General features: G+C 43.0%; 3 protein-coding genes across 6 annotated transcripts; 1 reads left to right on the top strand and 2 right to left on the bottom strand.

Annotated features, from left to right (window-relative positions):
* Window positions 1–264: 264 nt before the first annotated feature.
* On the bottom strand, window positions 265–10,289 carry fancd2 (FA complementation group D2). 3 transcript variants are annotated; one of them, XM_061290719.1, is made up of 43 exons: window positions 9,933–10,289; window positions 9,204–9,338; window positions 9,048–9,115; window positions 8,807–8,913; window positions 8,658–8,718; window positions 8,528–8,580; window positions 8,357–8,435; window positions 8,114–8,238; window positions 7,963–8,050; window positions 7,707–7,811; window positions 7,485–7,585; window positions 7,305–7,416; window positions 7,191–7,226; window positions 6,965–7,051; window positions 6,700–6,834; window positions 6,488–6,619; window positions 6,304–6,408; window positions 6,087–6,196; window positions 5,942–5,996; window positions 5,720–5,839; window positions 5,543–5,616; window positions 5,326–5,469; window positions 5,157–5,254; window positions 4,969–5,084; window positions 4,664–4,772; window positions 4,491–4,589; window positions 4,293–4,378; window positions 3,901–4,059; window positions 3,706–3,822; window positions 3,496–3,624; window positions 3,318–3,436; window positions 3,136–3,246; window positions 2,714–2,844; window positions 2,530–2,629; window positions 2,302–2,424; window positions 2,139–2,232; window positions 1,896–1,967; window positions 1,746–1,784; window positions 1,599–1,673; window positions 1,398–1,472; window positions 1,181–1,327; window positions 1,020–1,106; window positions 265–642 (listed from the first exon to the last, which is right to left on the bottom strand). In XM_061290719.1, the coding sequence occupies exons 1-43, from the start codon at window positions 9,997–9,999 to the stop codon at window positions 553–555; spliced, it is 4,275 nt and encodes a 1,424-aa protein (XP_061146703.1). In that variant the 5' UTR covers window positions 10,000–10,289; the 3' UTR covers window positions 265–552. The 3 variants fall into 3 exon arrangements, with proteins under 3 accessions (XP_061146703.1, XP_061146702.1, XP_061146705.1); XM_061290718.1 differs by having other exon boundaries at window positions 5,157–5,266; XM_061290721.1 differs by having other exon boundaries at window positions 266–642; window positions 5,157–5,251.
* A 544-nt stretch (window positions 10,290–10,833) lies between these two features.
* gpx1b (glutathione peroxidase 1b) lies at window positions 10,834–12,502 on the top strand. The gene is made up of 2 exons (XM_061290724.1): window positions 10,834–11,132; window positions 11,938–12,502. Exons 1-2 carry the CDS (start codon window positions 10,917–10,919, stop codon window positions 12,286–12,288), a joined length of 567 nt encoding a protein of 188 aa, XP_061146708.1. The 5' UTR covers window positions 10,834–10,916; the 3' UTR covers window positions 12,289–12,502.
* A 598-nt stretch (window positions 12,503–13,100) lies between these two features.
* Window positions 13,101–21,454, bottom strand: usp4 (ubiquitin specific peptidase 4 (proto-oncogene)). 2 transcript variants are annotated; one of them, XM_061290723.1, is made up of 22 exons: window positions 21,274–21,454; window positions 19,951–20,078; window positions 19,746–19,876; window positions 19,487–19,613; window positions 19,259–19,404; window positions 18,720–18,763; window positions 18,475–18,621; window positions 18,129–18,246; window positions 17,871–18,044; window positions 17,645–17,803; window positions 17,313–17,537; window positions 17,150–17,233; window positions 16,983–17,077; window positions 16,722–16,904; window positions 16,419–16,642; window positions 16,055–16,276; window positions 15,913–15,983; window positions 15,727–15,842; window positions 15,478–15,627; window positions 14,997–15,100; window positions 14,503–14,591; window positions 13,101–14,360 (listed from the first exon to the last, which is right to left on the bottom strand). In XM_061290723.1, the coding sequence occupies exons 1-22, from the start codon at window positions 21,405–21,407 to the stop codon at window positions 14,250–14,252; spliced, it is 2,982 nt and encodes a 993-aa protein (XP_061146707.1). In that variant the 5' UTR covers window positions 21,408–21,454; the 3' UTR covers window positions 13,101–14,249. The 2 variants fall into 2 exon arrangements, with proteins under 2 accessions (XP_061146707.1, XP_061146706.1); XM_061290722.1 differs by having other exon boundaries at window positions 18,702–18,763.
* Window positions 21,455–22,018: the final 564 nt, after the last annotated feature.

The raw sequence follows: 22,018 nt of genomic DNA on the forward strand, positions 1-22,018 counted from the left end.
TATAGTTTTTTTTTTTTTTAAAGATGCATTAATTTCCACAGAGGGAAACTATGGAATCTTATTGATTACGTTTCAAACGATCAAAGTTTTATTCACGTGTTGTCGCGTGACGCATCTTAAACGACATACCCCCCCCCCCCCCCCCCCTGCAGGATGTCAAAATACTGCTTTTATATGCTGGTGCCTTTTACCAGTGCCTATTGTATGCTTGGTGCAAGAAAATTTGCACTCAAAAATATATCTTCTGCACATTGAGCTTGTGCCAGCAATTTGTGGTATTTAAAAGAAACAAAGATCTCAGCGTTAACTGTACTATTATGTATTAGTATTCAGAAACATCACAAGTATAAATTTATGTGGAGATAAAGATTTATGTGTCGATAAGGTTGCAATGAATTACAAAAACAATAATTAACATTACACTTATAAAACATTTTAGAACACGACAAATTTGTGAACAGTACCATGAATAATTTTGACTATAAACTGTCACCCAAGACTCCCACATGCAGATGTGTTTTGGAAAATATGCTGAATAAATTTGTGAAGGTTTTAGTTTGTTTCAGAGTCATCTGATTGATTCTGATCGTCACTGTCTTCTCTGTTCCTCTTGTTTTGCTTCTCAGCGTCGCTGGCCTGCTCCTAAGGGGAAACACACAACTGACATTCAGAACTCCTTTGCATAACGATGTGTTTATGTAAATCGTTATAAACGTCAGATAACATGTTCTGGGGACTGACAAAACACCATACACTTACTGGAGAACTGCATAATAAATAACCAATTTATCTTATCAGGCACAGAAGGCTCTTTAACTTCAAACAGGCTGCTTTGGCAAGACTTTTGTCAGTTTTCACTCCTGCCAAAGCTACATGCCGCTTACTCAGCATCCTTGTGTTTGTGTAACGCCCTCATTTTAAAGTGCTCCAATCAACAAATTGTAAAAATGCACTTAAACACAAAATGTGTCAAGCATATGATGAATCTAGCCATTTCTCTGTCAAAAATGGCTTAATACCTCTTCCTCAGATTGGCCCTGCGGATCCACTACTTCTTCCTCTTCCTCTTCACTTTCTTCTGTCCTTTGAGAAAGAATCTCTTCACCCTGCAGCATACAGGTGCACATTATCATATGCACATATTCCATCCGTCCACCAAGTCGGATGATATTAATTAAACCTTAAGGTTGCGATTTTTCAGGTTGCCCATCCAAAAAGCCTCCTGACAGTTGTTGAGGGTGAGCATGGCCTTCACTCTGTAGACAAACACCTCGAGACTTTTCTTCAAGGCCGGGACGTGGCTGGTCAAACTTGTGTCCTGATTAATCTAAATGATCTGAATTAGGTTAGCAAATTCACATTCCTTGGGTTAGGGTAATGTTAATAGTATACGGTACCTTGGAGTGTCCGCAAATATAATGAAGCTGTCGAGTGCTGAGCTGGAAGGTCTTTAACAGATTCTGCACATCCTCCTAAAGAAGAAGACAACACCAGACTTTGTCACTGCACTGCCAACACTTCAGTTCACACTTCTTTTTTTCATGATCTACTTTATCATGGAGCTCCATTTGCCCCTGACAGAGACATCTCATACGCACCTTGTGCCTTTTGAAACTGTAGTCGAGCAGCGGCATCCCCAACTTCAGGAACGAATCCAAAAAAAGACGTCCGTACTAGAAAGAAAACAAGGTTCATTCATTCAAAGTCTTCCTTTGAATTCAACTCAGCAATAGGCTCAAACTGACCTTAAGGCACACATTCAGGACAGGCCTCAAGCCAAACACCTACGTGACACGAATAGAAGCCAAAAGGTGAATTTATAAAAGATAACGTAAAATGAAAATAATCTTCTAGAGCCAGCCAGAAGGCAAATATGATGATGACAGATGACACACCTTTACTTGGCTGACCAGGATGTGGAAGTTCCGGACTGCCAGGGTCCATGTCAGCAGCTTTTCACTCTGCGCCTGAAGAGGGCATGGATAGGTGGGTTTGATGATCTTTAAGTAAAAGTTAGTTAGTACCCATCATACAGTTACTAGCCACTTGATTAAGTACACAAAATATTAGCTGCTATAGAAAGTGGCTGGTGACTGTAGACGGGCATGTTTTGTTTAGTGCGACATCTAGTGGCAAACCTCGCTACTGTCACAGATTTTCCCAGATGGAATCTTGCGGACCGATTTTTCCAGCTCTACCATCAAAACTTTATAGAAGACCACAAATGTCTGCCTGTGGGAAGAGAGTTGAAAATGCAACCTCAGATTGATCACAGACGTATGACGACGACAATTTATTTACTTGCTGAGCGTTGGCCAGGAGTCAGAGCTCTCGTCTTTTGACGCGTTTCTCATCTGAGAAAAGCCTTCATTCGCTATTTCCTCCACCGCTTTCAGAACATCATCCACGTGATCCATGTAGATGCTGCGGATAGAACATTTTAAATTTGAACTGACTGTGATTTTAACTTGTAATAACACATAAATGCAGGTCAGCCTAATGTGAGGTGTTTCTGATAAATTGACATGCCTGAGGAGAGCGAGAAGTGCTTCATTGAACTTGGCCCCTCGTTGCTTTTCACCACTGACCGTCACCCACGACTGGCACAGGAAGCCTCGTGCAAGGGAAGCTTAAGTAGACAAAACAAAACAATCGTCATATAAGATTGATTGTAAAGAAGGAGATGTAATCGCTAGAAAGTTGTCAAACTAACCAGTCTGCTCCCTGTAAACAATGACGTTGCCTCCTTTCTCAGAAACAGTGGACAGCAGCTGAGAGAGGCACAGAGCTGAACTGAGATTCGGAATGCTGCTGCGGAACTTCAGCAGGTATTCAAAGCTGTGTCTGAGAAGAGAGAGGCAAAGTTTCAAGGTATGTATACAATGTTTGTAAATGTGTTTTGGGAAAGAGTCTTCTCAGTGCAACAGCTGAGATAAGGGTGTGTCAACAGATTTACAAATGTAGACGTTTTAATAAAAGCACTTGAATTATTTTGTTTCCGTCAAGTGTTGCTGGTGTGTCACTCTTAGAACAAATATTCTGAGGAAAATTCAAATAGTGATCTTTTTTCTTTCCCCCATAAATTGGAAGACGTGGTACCAACAACAACAGTTATTTTTCAGCCTTTTGACTCACTTAACAAGCAGCTCCAGGTTCAGCTCAGCTCCTCCATCTTTAAGTCGTCCCGCCAAAACTCCTAAAGCTTTCTTCAGCAAGTTTCGCTGACCTGGCTGGCTGAATCCAGACCTGCACCCAAACAAACGGATTGGTTTAAAGCACAAAAAAAAGACTCATGCCCAGTTTGCTCCCTTGCTCACCAGCGAAAGATAGTGTTGAACACTTGCAGGAGAAGCTGGCAGCAAGAAGATATTAACTGGTGCTCCTGAGCGTCTGTGGCGGGCCCGTCCACAAGTCCGTCGTTGTCGGAGAGCAACGTCTAAAGACACAAGTGAAATAAGGACGGCCCCCTTTGAGTCCCACTCTCTTCTTTTCTACCTGGAAATGGTTGTGACAGTTCTCCAAGTGAGAGCAGAGGGCAGGCAGCATCTGGACACAGAAGGAAGCTACATCCTTGGGGCTCATCTGTTGCAGGTGAGAGAAGCCTATGCTCTTGTCGGCCCTCACCTGTCCCAATCGAGCAAGAACAACTTTAGTTAAGTGAGTAAAAAAAATAACAAAGCTATGAATGGCTCAAAAGTTGCGCACCTTGAGGAAAGGCAGTCTTTTGGCCGGGACAGCCGTCAGACGAAACTCTACTTTTCGAAGCATATCTTCCAGCAGGAAAAACAGCTCTGCCGGACCCAAAAGAACCCCCTGGTGCTCCTAATGGAGATTCAAAACACACAGGGAGTGAGTGGTATGTGGATATTTATTTGAATTTTTGGAAAGGTTTTATCTCACCTTGTTGCCGAACTCAGAATCCAGCATTGAGCGGGTCCGCAAGCCGCACTGCAACACACTGAGAATCTCCATGTCGAGCTCCCTGAAAAATTGCCTGTACGAAGCCAGGTTGACTCCTTGTCGGGCCTCCTTCTCTTTTTCCTTCTCCTCCTCTGGCTCCTTTTAGAAAACATACAGGCTTGTTACTTACATGTCAAGTGTACAAAAGAAAATCACAAATGGTTTTACTGGTAGTGCGTCAAGTTTAAATTTGACAAGTTTTCATTTTGCTTACTGTGACCATCTAAACCAAAGTAGACATTTACTCAATTCAAATTTGGAAGATTTTTGTGATGTTACACTTTCTGAAGCTGCAACAGGACTCAAAAACACAATTTGAGTTCATTGTCCACCTGCTGCGTTTCATCTTCTTCTATCTTGTCCTCCACTGGAGAGCTACTGCCAGAAGCATTCTTCCCGGGCGCCTTCCTCTTCTTTCCTGAGGCATTTGGAAAGCATATTTCAAAAAGACATATTATCCTCTCTGTGCCTGTTCACTCCTCAGATCATTTGTTTTGTTTTTTTTATAGCTCCAGTTCTATTTTGCTTACCTTTCTTTGCCTTGTTCAAAGGAGCAGCAGTGTTGGGTACAATTATCTCTGTGCTCTCTCCATCAAAGTTAGCAACAGGTGGAACGTAGCCAGGAGTAACTATAACAAAGAGCGTCATTGTAAAGCTCACTGAGGCAGGTAATGAGAGTCGACAGTGTGCACGTGATGCCCACCGGCTAAAGCTCGCTCCAGCAGGGTGTGAAGATAAGTGATGTTCTGCAGGCGGGTCATCACTTTCATCTTCATCTCTTTATCTTTGATCTTACAGAAGGCATTTACCACCTGCAGTTACGGTGGCATTGGTTATCCATTGGTTTAAAGAAGTTCATTTAAAGTCCTTGTAAAGTTGAAAAATGAGAGAAATCTTCTAAATATATAAAACGAGGCTTCAAAATGGTGTCGTGTTTGAGTTGGGAAAATGGATCCTGTGGTGGTTGAAATCCCGTCTCCACTTTCGCAATAAGTCATGTGCAGTTACCTCTCTGAACCAGTTGATGGTGTGAAATAGCAGAGTGCAGACAAACTCCTTCTCCACTTTGGACAGGCTGTCAATTTTTTCGACAACATCCATGTCTGTTAAGATGACAGGGCAGCCTGGAATCCCACAAGCACACACACAGTTAGTTATTCACAGTTATTTTATCACTCATGCAATTATTTTCTCACCCAGTAAGGCATCGATCTCCTCCAAGTCTCCTTGGTTCTGCTTCTCCTCACAAAAGCGCAGCAGGCGGAAAAATGGGGACAAGCAGAGAGCACTCCTGCTGACAAGAGAACTAAATTAAGGCTGCCATTTAAATCTGCAATCCAGAAAGATGACGATAAAGTAACCGACTTTTTGTCCTTCTTGTCTCGACGATGCCGCTCCGCCTTTCCATGCATGTCTTTAGCCAGCAGAGGCATCAAGTTGATGGCGATGCCTCCTTGACTTTCATCCTCGTCTAGGTTGTACATGATGCGGGCTGGGAAGGGGAAGGACCTGCGACCATTACCAGATAGTATTAACCTCAGAATGGCAGATTATCAAAACCACAGATGAGCCAATCACTGACCCTGATATTTCTGGACCCAGATCCACCACAAAGTCATCCTGGAAGACGTCTAAGACTCTGTTGCAGATCTTTTCCTGCGTATGAAGAAAAAACACATAATCAATCATACTGAATAAGGAAATGCAACCTGCAAAAAAATAAATAAAAAAATCAACGCTTGTAAGAATTTCTATTTACCTGCACTTGTGGGTCCAGAGTGGATGTTTGAATCAAATTGGCCAGCTCGTCACAGTACAAAGCTGTCGCCTCAGGTGAAGTCTCACTACTGGACTGCACCAACTCAAACAGAGCTGACGACTGCAACCAGATAAGAAAGCCATACAGTTTGTCCAACAATCTTATAACTGGAATGAACCACTATCAGAACAAATATGAAATCAATCAAGTCTTTACGTGTACCTGTCTGAATCTCTCTGGCGGTAACGAGATGTTCTGACTAGCTTTGACGCTAGGTCTGTAGTTGTGCAAAGAGTATGATGAAGAAATTAAATTGACAGCGGGGATAAAAACCTGACACAATAACCTGAGAGGGAAAAGCTCTTACACGCATGCCCCCATGCTGCCTATAATCATCACGCCACCAATGATCCCGATGCGCTTGTACTTGGGCGCGGTGCTGGAGAGTTGTTTGCGGATCACAATGTGCATGTCGTCCTAAAGGGAGGGACTCGATGTTAAATGCACGTCAAGAGAACATTACAAATAGAGCTGAACAATTTGATTACAGACAACTCATTCCAAATATCCTGAATTGAACACACCTGAATGTGTGAGCTTTGCTGTGGTCCAAATGCCAGCTTGCTCAGCAGATAGAAAAGTCTGCGAATTTGCTGAGGTGTGAGATTGTCCAGGTAGTCCAGAATTCCCTGCGGAAAATATGAACGTAACAAATGTGTTAATGCTGTGTTTTTAGCGCCACGACAGATAAAACCACCTTTGCCTGACCTTGACAAAAACGGCATATGGTCCCATTTCTGTCGGGTTTTCAGTAATCAGACCGCAGAGCAGCTCCAGGGCCATGTCCACCTCGCTGCCAACACCACTGCAGACGTGGGTCACCAGCGAGCCCACAACCTCCTTCGACAGAACACGAGGCATATTTTAGATTGTGATAAAGATGACACACGTGTGTATTCAAACAAGAACGGTGTGCCAACCTGCTGACAGTACGTATCGAAAGCGGCGAAGGAATGCCGATACATGAGCCCAGCAAACTGGACCGCGCAGGGGACTGGCGAGCGCAGCAAATTCTGAGCCAGGGCAAGGATGGAGGTAAAGTATCCCCGCAGGACCTAAACCGGAATGAAACAAACGTCAAATAATGATAACTAAGTCCAGCTGAGTGTCACTGAATGCAATTGCCTGTTTGTTATCCTTAAAAGTCTTCTGCAGCAGCGACTCGGAGATCAGGCCAGTCCTCACTTTCATCCTCAGCACGTTCTCGGCGCCCCGGCGACTCTGGTTGGCGTTAGTGGAGTGCAGGATGAACAGGACCAGAAGATCTATCACCTAATGTGGATCATTTGATGATCATTTTCTGACACACAGGAAAGTTGTCTACATTCAAACTATGGCTAACTGTGTTAAACGTAATTCTTACAGTAAAAGAGTCAAGATATTTCTATCTACATGACATTTTGACATTCACCTTGTGGTCCTCAATTTCTTCCACAGACTGGATTGCCTGAAGAAAAACAAGATGTTGTGCAATGGTTGTTTTTGCAGCAATCAACCCAAAAGAAGGAACCTAACGGCCGTGCACCTTGAGCCAGGCCTCAGATATGCTCTTCTGGAAGCGCACTGCTGATTTAATGGTCTCCACGATCAGGGTAACGCTATCCTGGTTGCCGGTGGTTGCTGTAGCCGAGTTGGACCTAATCCACACAGAAGACATCAGAATTTGGCAGGATCATATATTTATGTATAATGTGTCGAGTCATACGCCGTTGCTCCTTTGCTCTTTAGGCGGCTCTGGGATGCTTGCAGTACAGAAGGGAGAACACACTGCTCCAGTTCAAGCTTCTTGCGGAGCCCACACACCACCTATCAACAAACAAATATTATGTCATAATAATTGCACAAATGTCACATGAGTACCAATCATGGGCCATTTTGACACTTTATGTAACACGCATTGGGGTTGACTTGATTCAAGTGCTCTGACCTCCAATGCATCAGACGCTTGAGCGGAATGCAAAACAAATTTGACCACCACTGGCAGGTCTTCCAGTTGCACTGCCGCGATGGTAGTCATAACAGCTTCTCGAACCTGAGGCAACATGATACGAGGACATCATAATTTTGGGGCAGTTTCATGCAAAACTGAATATTCGCTCTTTCATTTTACAAAACGGATCAAACATTAGCAAGATATCGTAAACGTTCCACAACAACATCAAAAAAGCCTGACTTGTTGGTACCTCAGTCAGTAATGAAGAGCTGATGTTCAGGCTTGAGAGCGCATCTAAGATAGCCACGGTCAACTGAGTGTTCTCCTTCAGTAAAGAACTGCAAAGAAGGTGTACATTTTTAGCAACATCATAATTCTAGCTGGTATTCCACAGCACATACTTCAGCTCCCTGGCTATGTCATTGTGCTGCGAGTCCTCCAATATCTCCGGCAGGCTGGTGATGATGTCACACTGGACGTCCACTGGTGCCACTGCCAGCAGCTCCATTAGCTTGGCTGCCAGCTCCTACATTTCCAGCCACATTGAAAAAGCTTAGGTACACAATCAGCATTCAGAATCTCCGGATGACTTATTAGAACATTCAGAGGGGAAACAATTTAGCATATCATTAAAGAATGTCTACCTTGCTTTCCACCACTTTGTCAAGCCACTTGAACTGGTTAATGATAGTGCGTGGAATACTGAGTCCGGCTTCATCAGCACTACAAGACAGAAAAAAGGTGCCGTCACAATTACAAGTAATGTACTTAAAGCAAAATAATTTACTAACATGGAAATTAACATGCGGTCTGACCTGTTGAGCATATATTCAGGTAGTTTCTCAAGCAACGTGTTAATAATAAGCGTCTATATCAAGGAGAGGAGCAGACATCAGTGATGCATTTACAAAGTACTTTTTAAGTTGTCCTTTGGGCTAGTTGTACCTGAAGCATCTCAATGCCAAGCAGCATACGCAACAGGCTTTCCTGGAAGGAGCTGACACAGCTGCAACACAGGAACGTATGTGTGTCTTACAAACATCTCCAGAGAGGCAGAACCTTGCTGCTACATGTTGAATGTGATTGAAAGTCACCTGGGATCATCATCGGGCAGTCTTGGAACACAAGGGAGGAGGCAGTTCCTAAACCTGTCTATGTCGTCAATGTGAGACTCCAGTCCACTGATGAATTCGTGTAGAATCTGCAGGACATGGCAAGTGGTCTTTATTGGAATGACAGATTTTGTAATGTTTTTCAATAAAACTGAGTTGTCAAACTATACAATGACTTTTTTTTTAAATTTATTCATTTCAGATATGTGCATCGTATACTCACACCAGGGTACCTGGGACTCTTCTGCAACTTCTGTTTTATCCTTTTTTGAAACACCACCTGGTCAACAGCTGGGAAGGGAGATAGAGGCACACACAAAGAGTCTTGGGTTCCGATTTAACAAAGTGCTTTGAAATTTTGGGCGTTTTTGATACTTACCAATCTCGTTTGAGTCGCTGCCGTGAGTCAATGTGACACCCGCTTCTCGAATAAACGTACTAAATACACTTTCATCTGTCTCTTCTGCAGCAGACACCTTAGACTGGCGACCAAGGGTGCGGCTCTTCTTTGGCTCTGTGTGCAAATAACACAAATTCGACATGGGATCTAGACATAAGATCTGGTATGTATGCCTCACAGTTCTGTGGTTGGGGTTTAAATTTGGACTCTGGCCATGCTCAAGTGTTTTTTTTTCTCGTCAAACTCATTTTTTTTGTGGGCCGCATTGGAGTCATAGTTTCTTTTGGAGGGCCATTATGACTGTCAACCCAAATAAATGTATGAGCACCTCATATTATATACAGTATAAGCTACAAAACAAACTGACAAATAATTTGTTTTCAAATCAGACTAGTAAAAACTGGTCAGATATTTAAAAGAACAGATATTTTTAAAAGTGAAGACAATTTGCAATTCTAGTAATGACACGAATTTGATGCACAATTTGTCTTCGCGGGCCACATAAAATAAAGTGGCGGGCCGTATCACCTACGTACTAGAAAAAAAAATATTTTTATTTATTTTTTTGTACCCATGTATAATGCGCACCCCAGATTTTAGGACAATAAATTAGTTAAATTTTGCGCATTATACATGGAAAAAAACGGTATACATTTTCTGACCACTTTTATTTTTCTTATACGTGCCTGGCAAAGTGTATTAACTTACTAGTTGATGAAGCGTCTTGTTTCTTTTCATTACCCACAGACGAGTTTGGTCTTTTCATCTTCTTCATCTTGTAGACAGAGACACAAATTTTGCTACATGCAATTCAGCGCTGTGCGACAAACTAGGCTAACAACACAACAACATAACACAACAGATGTCCTAGTGATAACGTTAACTTGTCGTGTCAACAGCAGTGCTGTATCATACTGCTTTCGTTTCGAACGTTCTAATAAAATTCCGATTTGGAGATTATAGAAAATATAATCTTGTCTACCACGAAGATGCCCTCCACAGATGAATTTTACAGCCCGGTAGACTACATGCAAAACATAATTCGCGCCTATTAGCAATACGTCACTGTCGCGCTCGGGGACCGTCTACAATTCCATGGAGGACGGGAGAATAGAAAAGCAGCAAAACGTTTAATTTTCTGCTAATGAGACAAATGTCGCAAATTATGGCCTCGTTTAATCCTTATCGCTCTTGTTCAGCAATACTTTTTTTCTTCCTCTGTTAAACCACATTTCATGTATATTCTTAATAGTATTAATTTATAGATAGTTTCTGGTTCAAGTAAGACGCTTGATTTACATATTGTGTGATTTTAGCTGGGCGGTGTCCTGATTTTGTAACTGTTTATTGCATACGTGCAATAAATGTGCAAACAACGCCGAAACGGGATAAAAAAATATATTAAAAAAATATACAGAAAAAATAAATATAATTTTTGTATCTATTAAAAGTATTGTGGGGGGTTAGGTTTACAGTAGACTTCAATATTGATGCAACTTACGTGTTTACACAATAAAGGGACATCTGCATTTATTTAACGTCTTGTCGTGGTTAGGTGGTGAACTATCTCGAAAGAGGATAAAAGCTCTTTGGCACAACTCAAGGTTTCCTGGAGACCTTCGGAAAGTGGGTGCGTCAGTCCGTTGTTGAACGCAGAGACTTGAGGCAGACGCGATATCCTCCAACTCCGCAATGGCAAAGCAATTTTACGAGCTGACGTCCAAGCTGCTAACGGGGGAAACTTTTAATTTCTCCTCGCTCAGGGGCAAAGTGGTCCTCATTGAGAATGTCGCGTCTCTCTGAGGGACCACCACCAGGGATTACACCCAGATGAACGAGCTCCACGAGCGATATGCCAGCAAGGGCCTCGTTATCCTGGGTGTACCCTGCAACCAATTTGGCCACCAAGTAAGCAAGAACAAACTTTTATGCAACGTTACGATCGTTTCCATTGTCCTCTTGGTATTAAGTATATTTTGCCCTGAATTGAGTTGCTATAAGAAACGCATCTAAACATGCAGAGCGCTTTTCTAGATGCTAGATTTTTGGTATTGTGCAACTTTCCGTTTGAATAACCGGGTTATGTTTGTTGTTCTTTCAACTGTAAATGTGCAGAATTTCTGGTTTGGCAATTGTGCTGAACAATAATGAAATAAGATGTTAGCACATTATCAGTGACACCCAGGTGAGATTTTTTAAATAAAACAAATTTATCTTTGCTCATTTTAATTAGCATGCATGTCTGCTCACGAGTGAACCTTTTACGTGTCAGTAAACAAAATACAGTCCAAAATAATAGTTTCTGATTTACTATATATATATATATATATTATTTATTTATTTATTTATTTATTTATTTATTAGGGTTCGGGGTCTTGAGGTTCGACTCTGAGTTTGAGTTGGAATGAGGAAATGACCCAACCGTTTACAATACGTAGTTAATGCTTAAACTGCCATGACCAGAGACTGCTGGGAGGCCATTGATAGATTGTTTGACAATCTGTTTCTAGTCAACCAGGAAGAAGCACAGCCCCCTCTTCTCAGAATGTAACCAAACTGGATTTTTGTTTGTAGTTGCAAATTTGGATTGGTGATGGTACTTGGAAGAGCATTTAGTTGTTCTGGCATGCCACTATAATCCCAGTGTCATTTTGATCTATTCCTACCATTCATGGCATTATTGCTGTCTTAACATGCTTTTTTTATTGCACAGGAGAACTGCAAGAATGTCGAAATCCTCTCATCGTTGAAGTACATCCGACCCGGAAACGGCTTCGAGCCCAAGTTCCAGCTCCTGGAGAAGGTGGATGTGAACGGGAAGGACGCCCACCCACTGTTTACGTTGCTGCGGGAGACGCTCCCGTTCCCCAGCGACGACCCCACCTCCCTGATGACCGACCCCAAGTATATCATCTGGAGCCCCGTATGCAGGAACGACGTGTCCTGGAACTTTGAGAAGTTCCTCATCGGATCGGATGGCGTGCCCTTCAAGCGCTACAGCCGTAAGTTCCTCACGATCGACATCGAGGGGGACATCAAGAAGCTCTTGAGCCAAGCAAACTAACAAAAGCTCCTCAGCCTGTCAGGACCAACTGTGCTCACTTGTTGACATGTACGCTGTTTTCTGTTTTGTTTTTTTACTCGATGAAGGTGACCTCTGAAACCAGTTGTGAGGAGCTTACCTGATGTACTGTAAAGAAACGGAACATGTCAGCTACATTCAATACATGGAAAGCACAGTTGTGGTTCAAAAGAACAAATAAATGTTTCTTCCATCACGACCATGTCTGACTCCTTTTTGTTGAGATTGAGATTAGCCTGTCCAATCATTTACACTTCCTTTACAGTCCATTTTGCTACATCTACAATTGCAGAATACGCCTTGGCGCAATATTTCACAAGCACCACCCACAATGAATAAAATCAGTATTACACAAGCTGAGTTCAAAGGTCTAATTTGCACAAAAAGTAAAAATCTTTATATGTTCTATGCACCCCTATGAGTGTAAACACAGCATTCTATATAATATTGATTAGTTTGGTAATTGAGCTGCAAAATCGACCTGTTTTTATCCATCTTAAGGAGGAGGTGGCCCTTTTGCCACTTGCTGTCAACTAAAAATGACACCACAGTTACTCGGCACAGTTAACGACCAATCGCGGCTCATCTTTTTACTGATATAGGTCATGTGACATTTGCAAGGTGAGCAGTAGGTTAACTGATCCCTGAGCTATAGTAGAGTCACCTGAGTCTTTAAACTATGCCATGACTTTTACTTGCTGGATCTGGATTGATAATCTCTGCCCGAGATAGATTAAAAAAAAAAAAAAAAAAAGTGGATGTCGCTTACGTCATACTCCACCAAACAAAGCATGTTATCGTTGAGGCATCCAGTCTTTATTGTAGTTTGACTTCAAATATTTTCCATTTAAAAACAAATCCTGTTATCAGCATGATAAATATGAGGACAATATGTTTACACCTATTTATAATAGTGTGACTATTTACATTTCATCAGTTCGATTGGATTCTTTTGAATTTAGCGACCCAAGACGAAAATCCACTGACTGGGGTTTTTTTTGCTGCTGAATTAAGATTTCATCTATGACATATCAGTGGCATATAGAATAACAGAAGTAATTTTTTGCCTGGTACAACATGACAGCCACCATTCATTTAACGGCTACTACGAAAACCTTCTAAATGCCTTCGAATCAGCAGAACATTCCCATATCCACTAACTGTGCTTAGTGGGATTTTTTTTATTATAGACTAGTAGAATATATCAGTAATCTATTCAGTCTAGGACAGCGTACTAAAATCATTGACTGGATGCTGCTCGCCCTGCCTCCATCTGATATTACAGATCGACCAGGAGGATCAATCTTTTTGAATAAAGCTCTACTTTATGTCTCCAATGCGCTTGTAACATATCAAACAATGTAGCCATTTCAATAGTGGTGCATTCATGTACATGATTTATCACAAGCAGTTTGCAAAAAAAAAAAAAAAGTGGAATTGTATGACAGATAACCCTGAATTCCCAGGGTCAACACCAGAAGCGGGTAGCTGTTGTATTCACAAAGATGTCAAAGTGCTTCTTTCTCAGTCAGCTAGCAGCAAACTAAAGGCTGCTTTTTGCAGTTTATTAGAATTAAATGAAGTTGTGTATGGGAGGAGCAAGTTGCTCTTTTTAGGGTCAGAAACAGCATACCCTAAGTAATGTCCAGGAAAAAGTGGAGTTGATGCCTCACAGCATACTCATCCAAACTTTCATACACAACTCAGAACACTTTGGTTGAAACGAGCTTTGCATTTGGCTTTTAAAAAAAAAAAAAAAATCCGTACTGCTTTGTGGAGGGCCGCAAGCATTCGGTTATCCAGAGTGAACATTTTTCGCCTCTTAACTAACTGGCTTTGTCATTCTCTCAAGACTTAAATCAAAGATTATCGCTATGGTGGGGATATTATTGATAGTCTGTCACTTCAGCAGCGTTTGCGTGTCTGTTTGGCCATCATGTGGTTCAATTTAAATCCATGTGGTCGTCTGCGGCGTCAGGGGCTCCTCCCAGCGAGGCGGAGGGCTGACCTTCCTCTTCCCTGCGCTGATAGAACAGCACGTAGGCCGCTTTAGTCTGCGGGGGGTGGGGTGGGGGGGGGGGGGGGCGACAAGTGTCAGGTTACAAAAACTGGGACATTTGACACTGAGGCTGGAGAGCGTCAGATGATTATAATGCTGCATTGTACTCTGAGGAAAACGCAGGAATTCAAGCTCACCACAATCTGGTCCTCTTCCGAGGACGACACACTGCTGTCGTCAAAGTGATACCACTTTCCGTCCACTTTATTCTTGCCGTACGCCGTGTCTGTCAGACAGAGGGGAATGTTAGCTGACGGTAAAGAAGCACTCTTTTCATTAGCAAACCACACACGGCCTTAACAAACCGCAGGAAACGCATCAGATGACTTGGCGCAGGATTGAGCTGGAGCATATCACGTCCACACAAGGAAAGCTACAAATCCATTTGACTTGAAATACACACGTTACAAAACCTCCTTTGCTTCAATTATCATTGTTGCTGTCGTGCCTTTTCTAAAAATGACTTTCTTGAACCTTCTGATTAGCTCAAATGAATTTGCTCTTGGGGACTTTATTTTTCTCAGTTGAATGGGCTATCATTTTCGCCCACTTGGTGGGGAAAACAGCATTTTAAAAATGTTTCTCAACTCGTGCAAGTTCATGTAATGTAAGATAGATTGACACGACTTACAGTGGCCTCCTCCCATTCCTCCGTAATGATTGGACACAGCGACGAGGTCATATGTGTGAGGCCCAGCCTTGGGGTCACATAAAAACTCGGACATGTTCAGATCTCTGTTTGAGAAAAAAAAAAAGACAACATATTTTTCTCAGTAACACTAAACAAACAGACACTAAATCTAACTGTATGTTAAACTTTAGAAACAGACTGAATGTTTTCTGTACAAAATTCTTCCTCTACGAGGTCACAAGAGGAAATAGAGTGCACTACAATTGTTGATCCAACTTTTTTTTTTTTTTACCATTGTGACTCATGACTTAAACGTTGCTTCAGCAGAAACCACCATTGTTCTTTCTTGTATTTCTGAAAAGTGCAACAACTACTTCCTTATTCAGATTGCAACGACCATTTTCAGAGCCACCTAGTGGCATGACAAATAACTGCAGTCCACCCTCAGCGACATCCACATTGACATAAACCAGATGCATACCTGATGGGAAAATCCACTACTGTGTCCAGTTTGTCCCTCCAGCATCTGTTGTAAGAGAAGCGCTTCAGATGAACGACAAGGATACGAGGCAATGACCAGAGGTCAAACTTTTTTGTGGCTCGTTGGTGTTTCTTGCAGGTGGGACAATACCTGGAAAAAGAAATGAGCGGAAAAGTACAATGTCAGAGGGAGGAAGCTAAGAGTATAAATAAAAATAAAAAAAACCACTATTTTACAGTGTAACTATACCATGGATCATGAGCGCCGAGTGTCTCCATGGTCGTGAAGAGCTCGATGCACTCTCTCAGAGCCACGGTGGCTTTCTTTTTGGGGGGCTGGAGCATGCTGTCATGCTTCTCATATGCCTGAGGAACAAAACCTATTGAGACAGGAGTACAATTAACAAATTCTAAAGGGAAAAAAGAAAACACAAACCTCTGCTTCCTGATCATCATAACACATCTTCCTGTATTCCGGGTCCCAGTCGATAGCCACAGTGGAATGTGCTGCGTGGATACAGTCACGTCAGGACAAGCGCAAAGTACGAGTACAATTATATATAAAAGAAAAAACTGACGATTAAGTTTGAGGACATTCCCGTCACAAGGCAGAGGGCTGATGTTGGCCGTTCCATAAGAGTTGACCACGCTGAAGGTGAAGAGCTTGGCCGGTAGCGAGCCCGTCTTGGCTTTGTCCTCTTTTGTGCCGTTTTCCAAATCGGATGCCTCCTCTTCCTCCTCCTCGGACTGGCCGTTCTGCGGCTCTGGACTCACCTGGTGGTCCATGGCCTCCTCCTCCCCTGAGAACATTTAAAAAGAAAAAAGGTTCTACCTTTTACGGGTGACATAATAACCAATTATACAATCAATCACAGATCAAAAACCCCATTTAGATTGTCGATGATAGCCAGAAACGAGACAGAAGCCAAGTTGGCCACCTACCATCATAGCCGTTGGTTTCGCTGCAAGTTCCGGAGTGGTTGGTGCCGTTACTGGAGCTGGCGCTGCAGGTGGCCCCGTCCGACAATGGGCTGCCGCAGCCACCCAAGCTGGCATTGGTACTGGATGATGTGGAACATTCAGGAACTTGACTGCAGCTGGCGGAGGCGGCTGAAGCCGAGGCTCTGCTTTCAGTCCCGCCGCTCGTTGGGAGTTTTACATAGCGCCTGCAAAAGGAGATAAAACAGATCAGCTGAGTAACAAGCACAACCGAGCCTCCTTTTCTTTTTATCAGCCGTTTCTCACCCAATCCTCTGCAGGATCTTCTCATAAAGAACGTCTGCTATGAGGTTTTGCCGGGGCACGGTGATGACTAAAGGCTGGCCAAACAGCATATTGCTGGAGGAGCTTCCGGCGTGTTTCGAATGTCGTTCCCTGAAATAGACCGGTAGGTTCATCGTCTCGCCGTCCTCCTCCTGCACCTCATACCTGGGTCACACAAACACACACGTTAACAAGTAGACAAGTACAAGCCAAAACAATTGTTTGCTCAAGAGTGATACTTACACAAAGATGTCGTCTTTGTCCATGATGTGATTGAGGCCGTCGTCCCTTCTGTAAATTTTATGGAACCTATGATTATAAACATCAGCCACCACCATCTAAAAGAAAAGACGCAACGTTAGCGGACAGAGCTTCCATTTGAGCCTGAAAATAAAAGTGTAACGTCTAACATTTTCTGGAGGAATTCCGCAAAGTCTGGACAACGCGCTGCACAACTCCGTCACCGTCCCCAGTTTGTGAACCACAACTCGATACTGTGACGAGACAAGAAAGCACGCTCAGGAAAAATGTATGGACGTGGTCCGACAATCAAAGTTCTGTTGGATAGCTCACCAGGGTGGGTCTGGACTGCGGGTCGGATCGCACAAAAACGACCTCCATGGTTCGGTCGATCTTCATGGGCAGCGGCAGGGTGAGGTAGCAGAAGGGGTCGAAGGTCACAGACACCTTGGAGCACTCCGGACACACCAGAGTGGACTTGAAAAGGCCGTGTAAGATGTCGACGATGATCGAGTCGTTGCGTAAGCGATGGTTTTTCCAGGCTTCCGTTGCAACTATCTGGGAATGTTCAAAAAATAAAAAAGGACCATTTTACATTGACACTTTTCACACTCAGTTTATTTTTATTTATTAACAAGACACACTGCCGGTTTTCTTATCTGTACCTCATCGGGACGGCCCTCGGCATCCCTTTGGGCAAGGTAAGGCTTCTTCTTCACACGGTTCAGATCTTCGTGGAGCCCGTCAAGCAAGAAGGCTAGCAGCTCTTGGGAGTCCTGCTGCTGATAGCCCGAAAACTGGGGAGCAAAGCGCCCCACTTGGGTCTGCAAATAAAAACGCAGGGGTCAGATCTTAAGTCAGGCGACATAAAGGTCATGTGAGAGGGCGTACTTTGAAGGTACGCGGGGCCACAGAGCTGCTCCGGCTGAGCCACATTTGCTTCACTAGATCAGCGTAGGCCTCTGCGATCTCACCACGCATTCCCAGCGGATTGCCTCGGTTAATCTCGGCCTCGTATTGGTCGTTGAGGAAATATTCGGTGAGCGGGGACACGTTGCTCAGGCACTGTGGGAACAAAACCAAACAATAAATACATGGGTGGATTAGGTGAACAAGACGTACAACTAACCTAATGCAGGCGAGTTTTACCTGGAGAGCAGAGTTCATGAAGCACGTGTTTCCTAGATTACTGAGACCACATAGGCCAGACTGGGACTGGGACTCTCTATAGTTGTAAGAGGAGCTGTAAGAATTATAAGACCCCAGACTGTTGGAAGAAAAGTTACAAATACCGTCAAGAACAACGCTTCAGGCAAATGCAACACATTCAAATTACAGAACAACTGTTTTTATTGCTGACACCCGCTGCCTCGATATGTCGCCATAGCAAAACTTTTTATTTATTTTTTTGCGGGGCTGTTGTTTGGACTCTTACGCTTAAGTGAGGCAGAGTGACTTTGAAAGAATGAGTGTTAAGTTAGATATAGAATCATGCCTGCTGCCGGTCGTGGCGCTGTTGTTAAGCGAGTAGCCGGCACCGCAACTGCTGTTTCCATTGATGACGGCGGGGGAGATACTGGCCGACGAGCTGGAGGAGAGTTTGGGCGAGGTGGTGAAAGTCCTCGATGGGGTTGTGCTGGATCTGGTGAAGAAGAAACAGAAAAATGCAGTCATTTTAAGGAGCGAAGAATCCGATTTATAAATATACAAGTATGATTTTACTTGGGATGAGACGCTTGCCTGGGCCACGTTCCATCTTCATTCCTGCGCTCAATGACAAGCACCTTGTAGGAGACAAAGAAGATGCATTGACAAACAAGATCGTATAAAAACAATCTACTCCTCTCAAGTGGTCTCCACCTCAAACTTTCAGCAGGTGCTTGCACAGAAACAAAAACACCAATGATTGTATTTTTTTTCCCTTTAAAAACATGGAGCTAAGAGCCATCCTTGCACTTAGAAGCCACCTCATCCATTTTTCATATCGTCTTGTCACCTTCCATTTATTTCACAATATTCCACTTTGTCTTTGTAGTGTGGCCTTTGCGCTTTGCTAACCTTCCAAAAAGACAACAAAATGAAATTATATAAAGTTGCTATTTATGACTTCCATCCAGAAGGCATTGAAGAATAAATTGAGATGAATTGCAGCGTTTGTGTCGTGCATCACTCATTGTGCTTCAACAAGTCTATTGGGCTCTTTAAGGGTGACGCAATCCTTTCACATCCATCTCCCATCCCCTGACAACCGTTTTGCCTGGATGAAGAGTTGAAATTACCTGCCCCTGGAAGAGGCCAGCGTCCTGTACAGTGCTGTCAGGCTTGCTCAGTTGCTCATAGGTGTTGCTCATATATTTGTTCCAGAGCCTGGTTTCCTTCTCCTGTGGAATATTGAACAGTGTCCTCATCTCTTTCTCTATGGTATCTGTAAAAATAAAAAATAAATGGTGAAATGGTGCCACCTTCAGGTCATTCCTAGTTAAATGAAGCGTCTGTGTCTCTCTCACCAATGGTGTCAGCTTTACTGAAGTGGCGTGTAACCACAACATCCATGTTATCATTCTCACATAAGTTCAACTCCAGCAGGTAGACCTCCACCTTGCAGTGTTTGACAAACATTCCATGTTCAACTACCTAGTGGGGGAGTAGAAACCATACTTGTGCTGAATACCACTGCAACTTCAGTTACGTAAAAGCAGAAGTAACAACTGAATTATTACGTTAGCAAGGTGGTCAAACTGAAAACAAAAGTAAAAACGGAATTACCTTCCTGACAATGGGTCGTTGGACACCCAGGCAGCTGTACCAGCTGACAAGCTTATTCCATGCCTCAGTGGGCACAAGGACATAGTCCAGTTCATCTATAAGGTGGTCTTTCAGGATCTGTTTGTCCTGGTCTTTAGGAGGGGACAAACAACAATGTGAGAGTGGCAACATCTCTAAAGGCTGTGATCAAAAATGTGTGTTTTACCTGAAAACAAGCCAGAGTTGTCAATGGGTCCTGGATAGAGGGTACGCTCTCCAACATTGTACATCTCCCAGTTGTCGAAACCCACATATTTCTTCCACTGTTTGAACCAACGGCTGTCAACAAGATACCTGTGGGGAATATACAGCTGCATTGAAGACATGCTAGCACAGATCTCATTTTGAATATCAAGTAAGGACTCGATGGAGCTGATTGATGAGAAAATATAAGGCTTGAATATTATGCAACAGCTTGTCGAGACATATCTAGAGCTGGAGAGCTTCCCTATTCTCAAGCTTTCTCTTTACGTTAGAAAATTACCTGTGGGAAATCACATGAAAAGATGTCAATAGTGATTTAAAAAAATATATATGTATATTTCTCCCTCTCTAAATTCTTTGTACTTTGTACTCAGGTTATAAGTGGCCTTTCGGACCATTTTAGCATACTGGGTTTTTGGGGAAATGTCACATTGTTACTAGTAGCTCAGTGTTACATTCTACCATGTTTAAGTCACGTTTGTGTCCTGTTTTTTTAAACATTTGATTAAAATGGAACACATTTTTACTGATAATTGCAAGACTTAGCTCCATTATCAACTATCAAGTACAGATAAAAAAAAAGTACTTGACTCATAGGCAGTTGGAGGGTATATCTTATTAAAGCCCTAACTAGTTAATGTACAACCACGTGAGCTGAAATGACTTACATAAACTAAGATAACGCAGCCAATTATTGGCTCATTTGAATCCCTGATCGGGACAACGTATAGGGTGGGGCAGTTTTCGGGTTTGCCCTACACATGACAACACGGCATGACAGTGCTGTATAGTCCTGTCAGGGAGCTCAGCTAATACGGTTCTGAGTCTTGCCGGCCGGCCAACCAGAGAACCGACTGGTGGTTGAACCCTAAATCCGGAAACCAGGGCCCGTACTAACAGCTAGTGATCCACTGCACTACTACTACTACAAAACACGTTGAATCCGAAACCGAAACATTTTGAACAGATTACCTTATCAGCCATCGTATCGTGGTGCTTAGCTATTAGCTTATAGCTGTTAAGAATCCTGTGTGGCTTAACGCGCGGCAACGATTTCAGAAATTATAAATGAGTGCCATGCAACTAAAGAGATTAAACGTCAAATGTTAATTGTGACAATCGTGGCGGTTTTTGTTTTATTTTTAATAGTAACAAGTAAGCGGTGTTAGCTTCCTTTTTGTAGCATGTTAGCATTTCCGGTTCGGATCGTAGCTAATGGCTAACATTGGCAAGATAGCGCTAGCTTATCAGAAGCGACCAGAGTCGGCCGCTCGTTTCTTCTCACCATTCGTCGCCTTTTCTGAGCGTGGTCTTTAGCAGCGAACCGATAGTTTGTTTTTGGCTTTCCGTGGATGCGATTGGCACCTCCGAATCAGAGTCCGCCGAGCCGCCCGAGTCGGGTCCGCCTCCCTCGGCCATCGTGTAGGCAGGCGAGTGAGCCGGTTGAAAGACGAGAAGAAGCTCTTCTGGGAGCGGGGCGTTCTTCCTCTACGGTGGCTGAGAGGCACACGCGGGCTTACGCTGCATTCCAGCCCGGCGTAGCTGCTGTGTCCGTTGTCTTTTCGACCGCACTGTGAAAGCATGTTGCTCCCACGTAACGCTTTTAACATCAATCATCTTTTAGGATAAAGACCGTGCCTACGCAAATGTTATTTTACAATGCCAAATCAAAGAACTTGAGAACCCCCAACAAGAATGTAATGAACTTCACAGTACTGTAAATAACATAACTCAAGTACATACTGAGTAACTGGCGAGTAACCAGAATTCAGAGCATAAATGTCCAATAGACCAAATTATAATTTAAATTATTAAATTATAAATTATTATATTATAAATTATAAATATAATTATATATTATAATTGAGCCACAAGAAAAAAATCCTGTCTTTCTTTACATTTATGAAACAGCACTGAAGGGCTACCAGGGAAAGAACACTGCAACATATTTCCCAAATTCAAAGTGGAGTTCTTGCATGCTGATCGGTTGGTGAAAGTCATGTGAAGTCTCTCCAACAAGTTTCCAAAAT

This window comes from Syngnathus typhle, linkage group LG11 (genome assembly GCF_033458585.1).
Source record: "Syngnathus typhle isolate RoL2023-S1 ecotype Sweden linkage group LG11, RoL_Styp_1.0, whole genome shotgun sequence".
Taxonomy (NCBI): domain Eukaryota; kingdom Metazoa; phylum Chordata; class Actinopteri; order Syngnathiformes; family Syngnathidae; genus Syngnathus; species Syngnathus typhle.

Coding starts and splice junctions, on each gene's coding strand:
- usp4 (XM_061290722.1), bottom strand. CDS start 21,407: ATGGCCGAGGGAGGCGGACCCGACTCGGGCGGCTCGGCGGACTCTGAT. Junction 19,614..19,745: donor AACGACCCATTGTCAGGAAG/GTAATTCCGTTT, acceptor CTCCCCCACTAG/GTAGTTGAACATGGAATGTT. Junction 16,277..16,418: donor CGAAACCAACGGCTATGATG/GTAGGTGGCCAA, acceptor AAATGTTCTCAG/GGGAGGAGGAGGCCATGGAC.
- fancd2 (XM_061290718.1), bottom strand. CDS start 9,999: ATGAAGAAGATGAAAAGACCAAACTCGTCTGTGGGTAATGAAAAGAAA. Junction 5,267..5,325: donor CGAGACAAGAAGGACAAAAA/GTCGGTTACTTT, acceptor GCCTTAATTTAG/TTCTCTTGTCAGCAGGAGTG. Junction 3,247..3,317: donor TTCAACACTATCTTTCGCTG/GTGAGCAAGGGA, acceptor GTTTGGGTGCAG/GTCTGGATTCAGCCAGCCAG.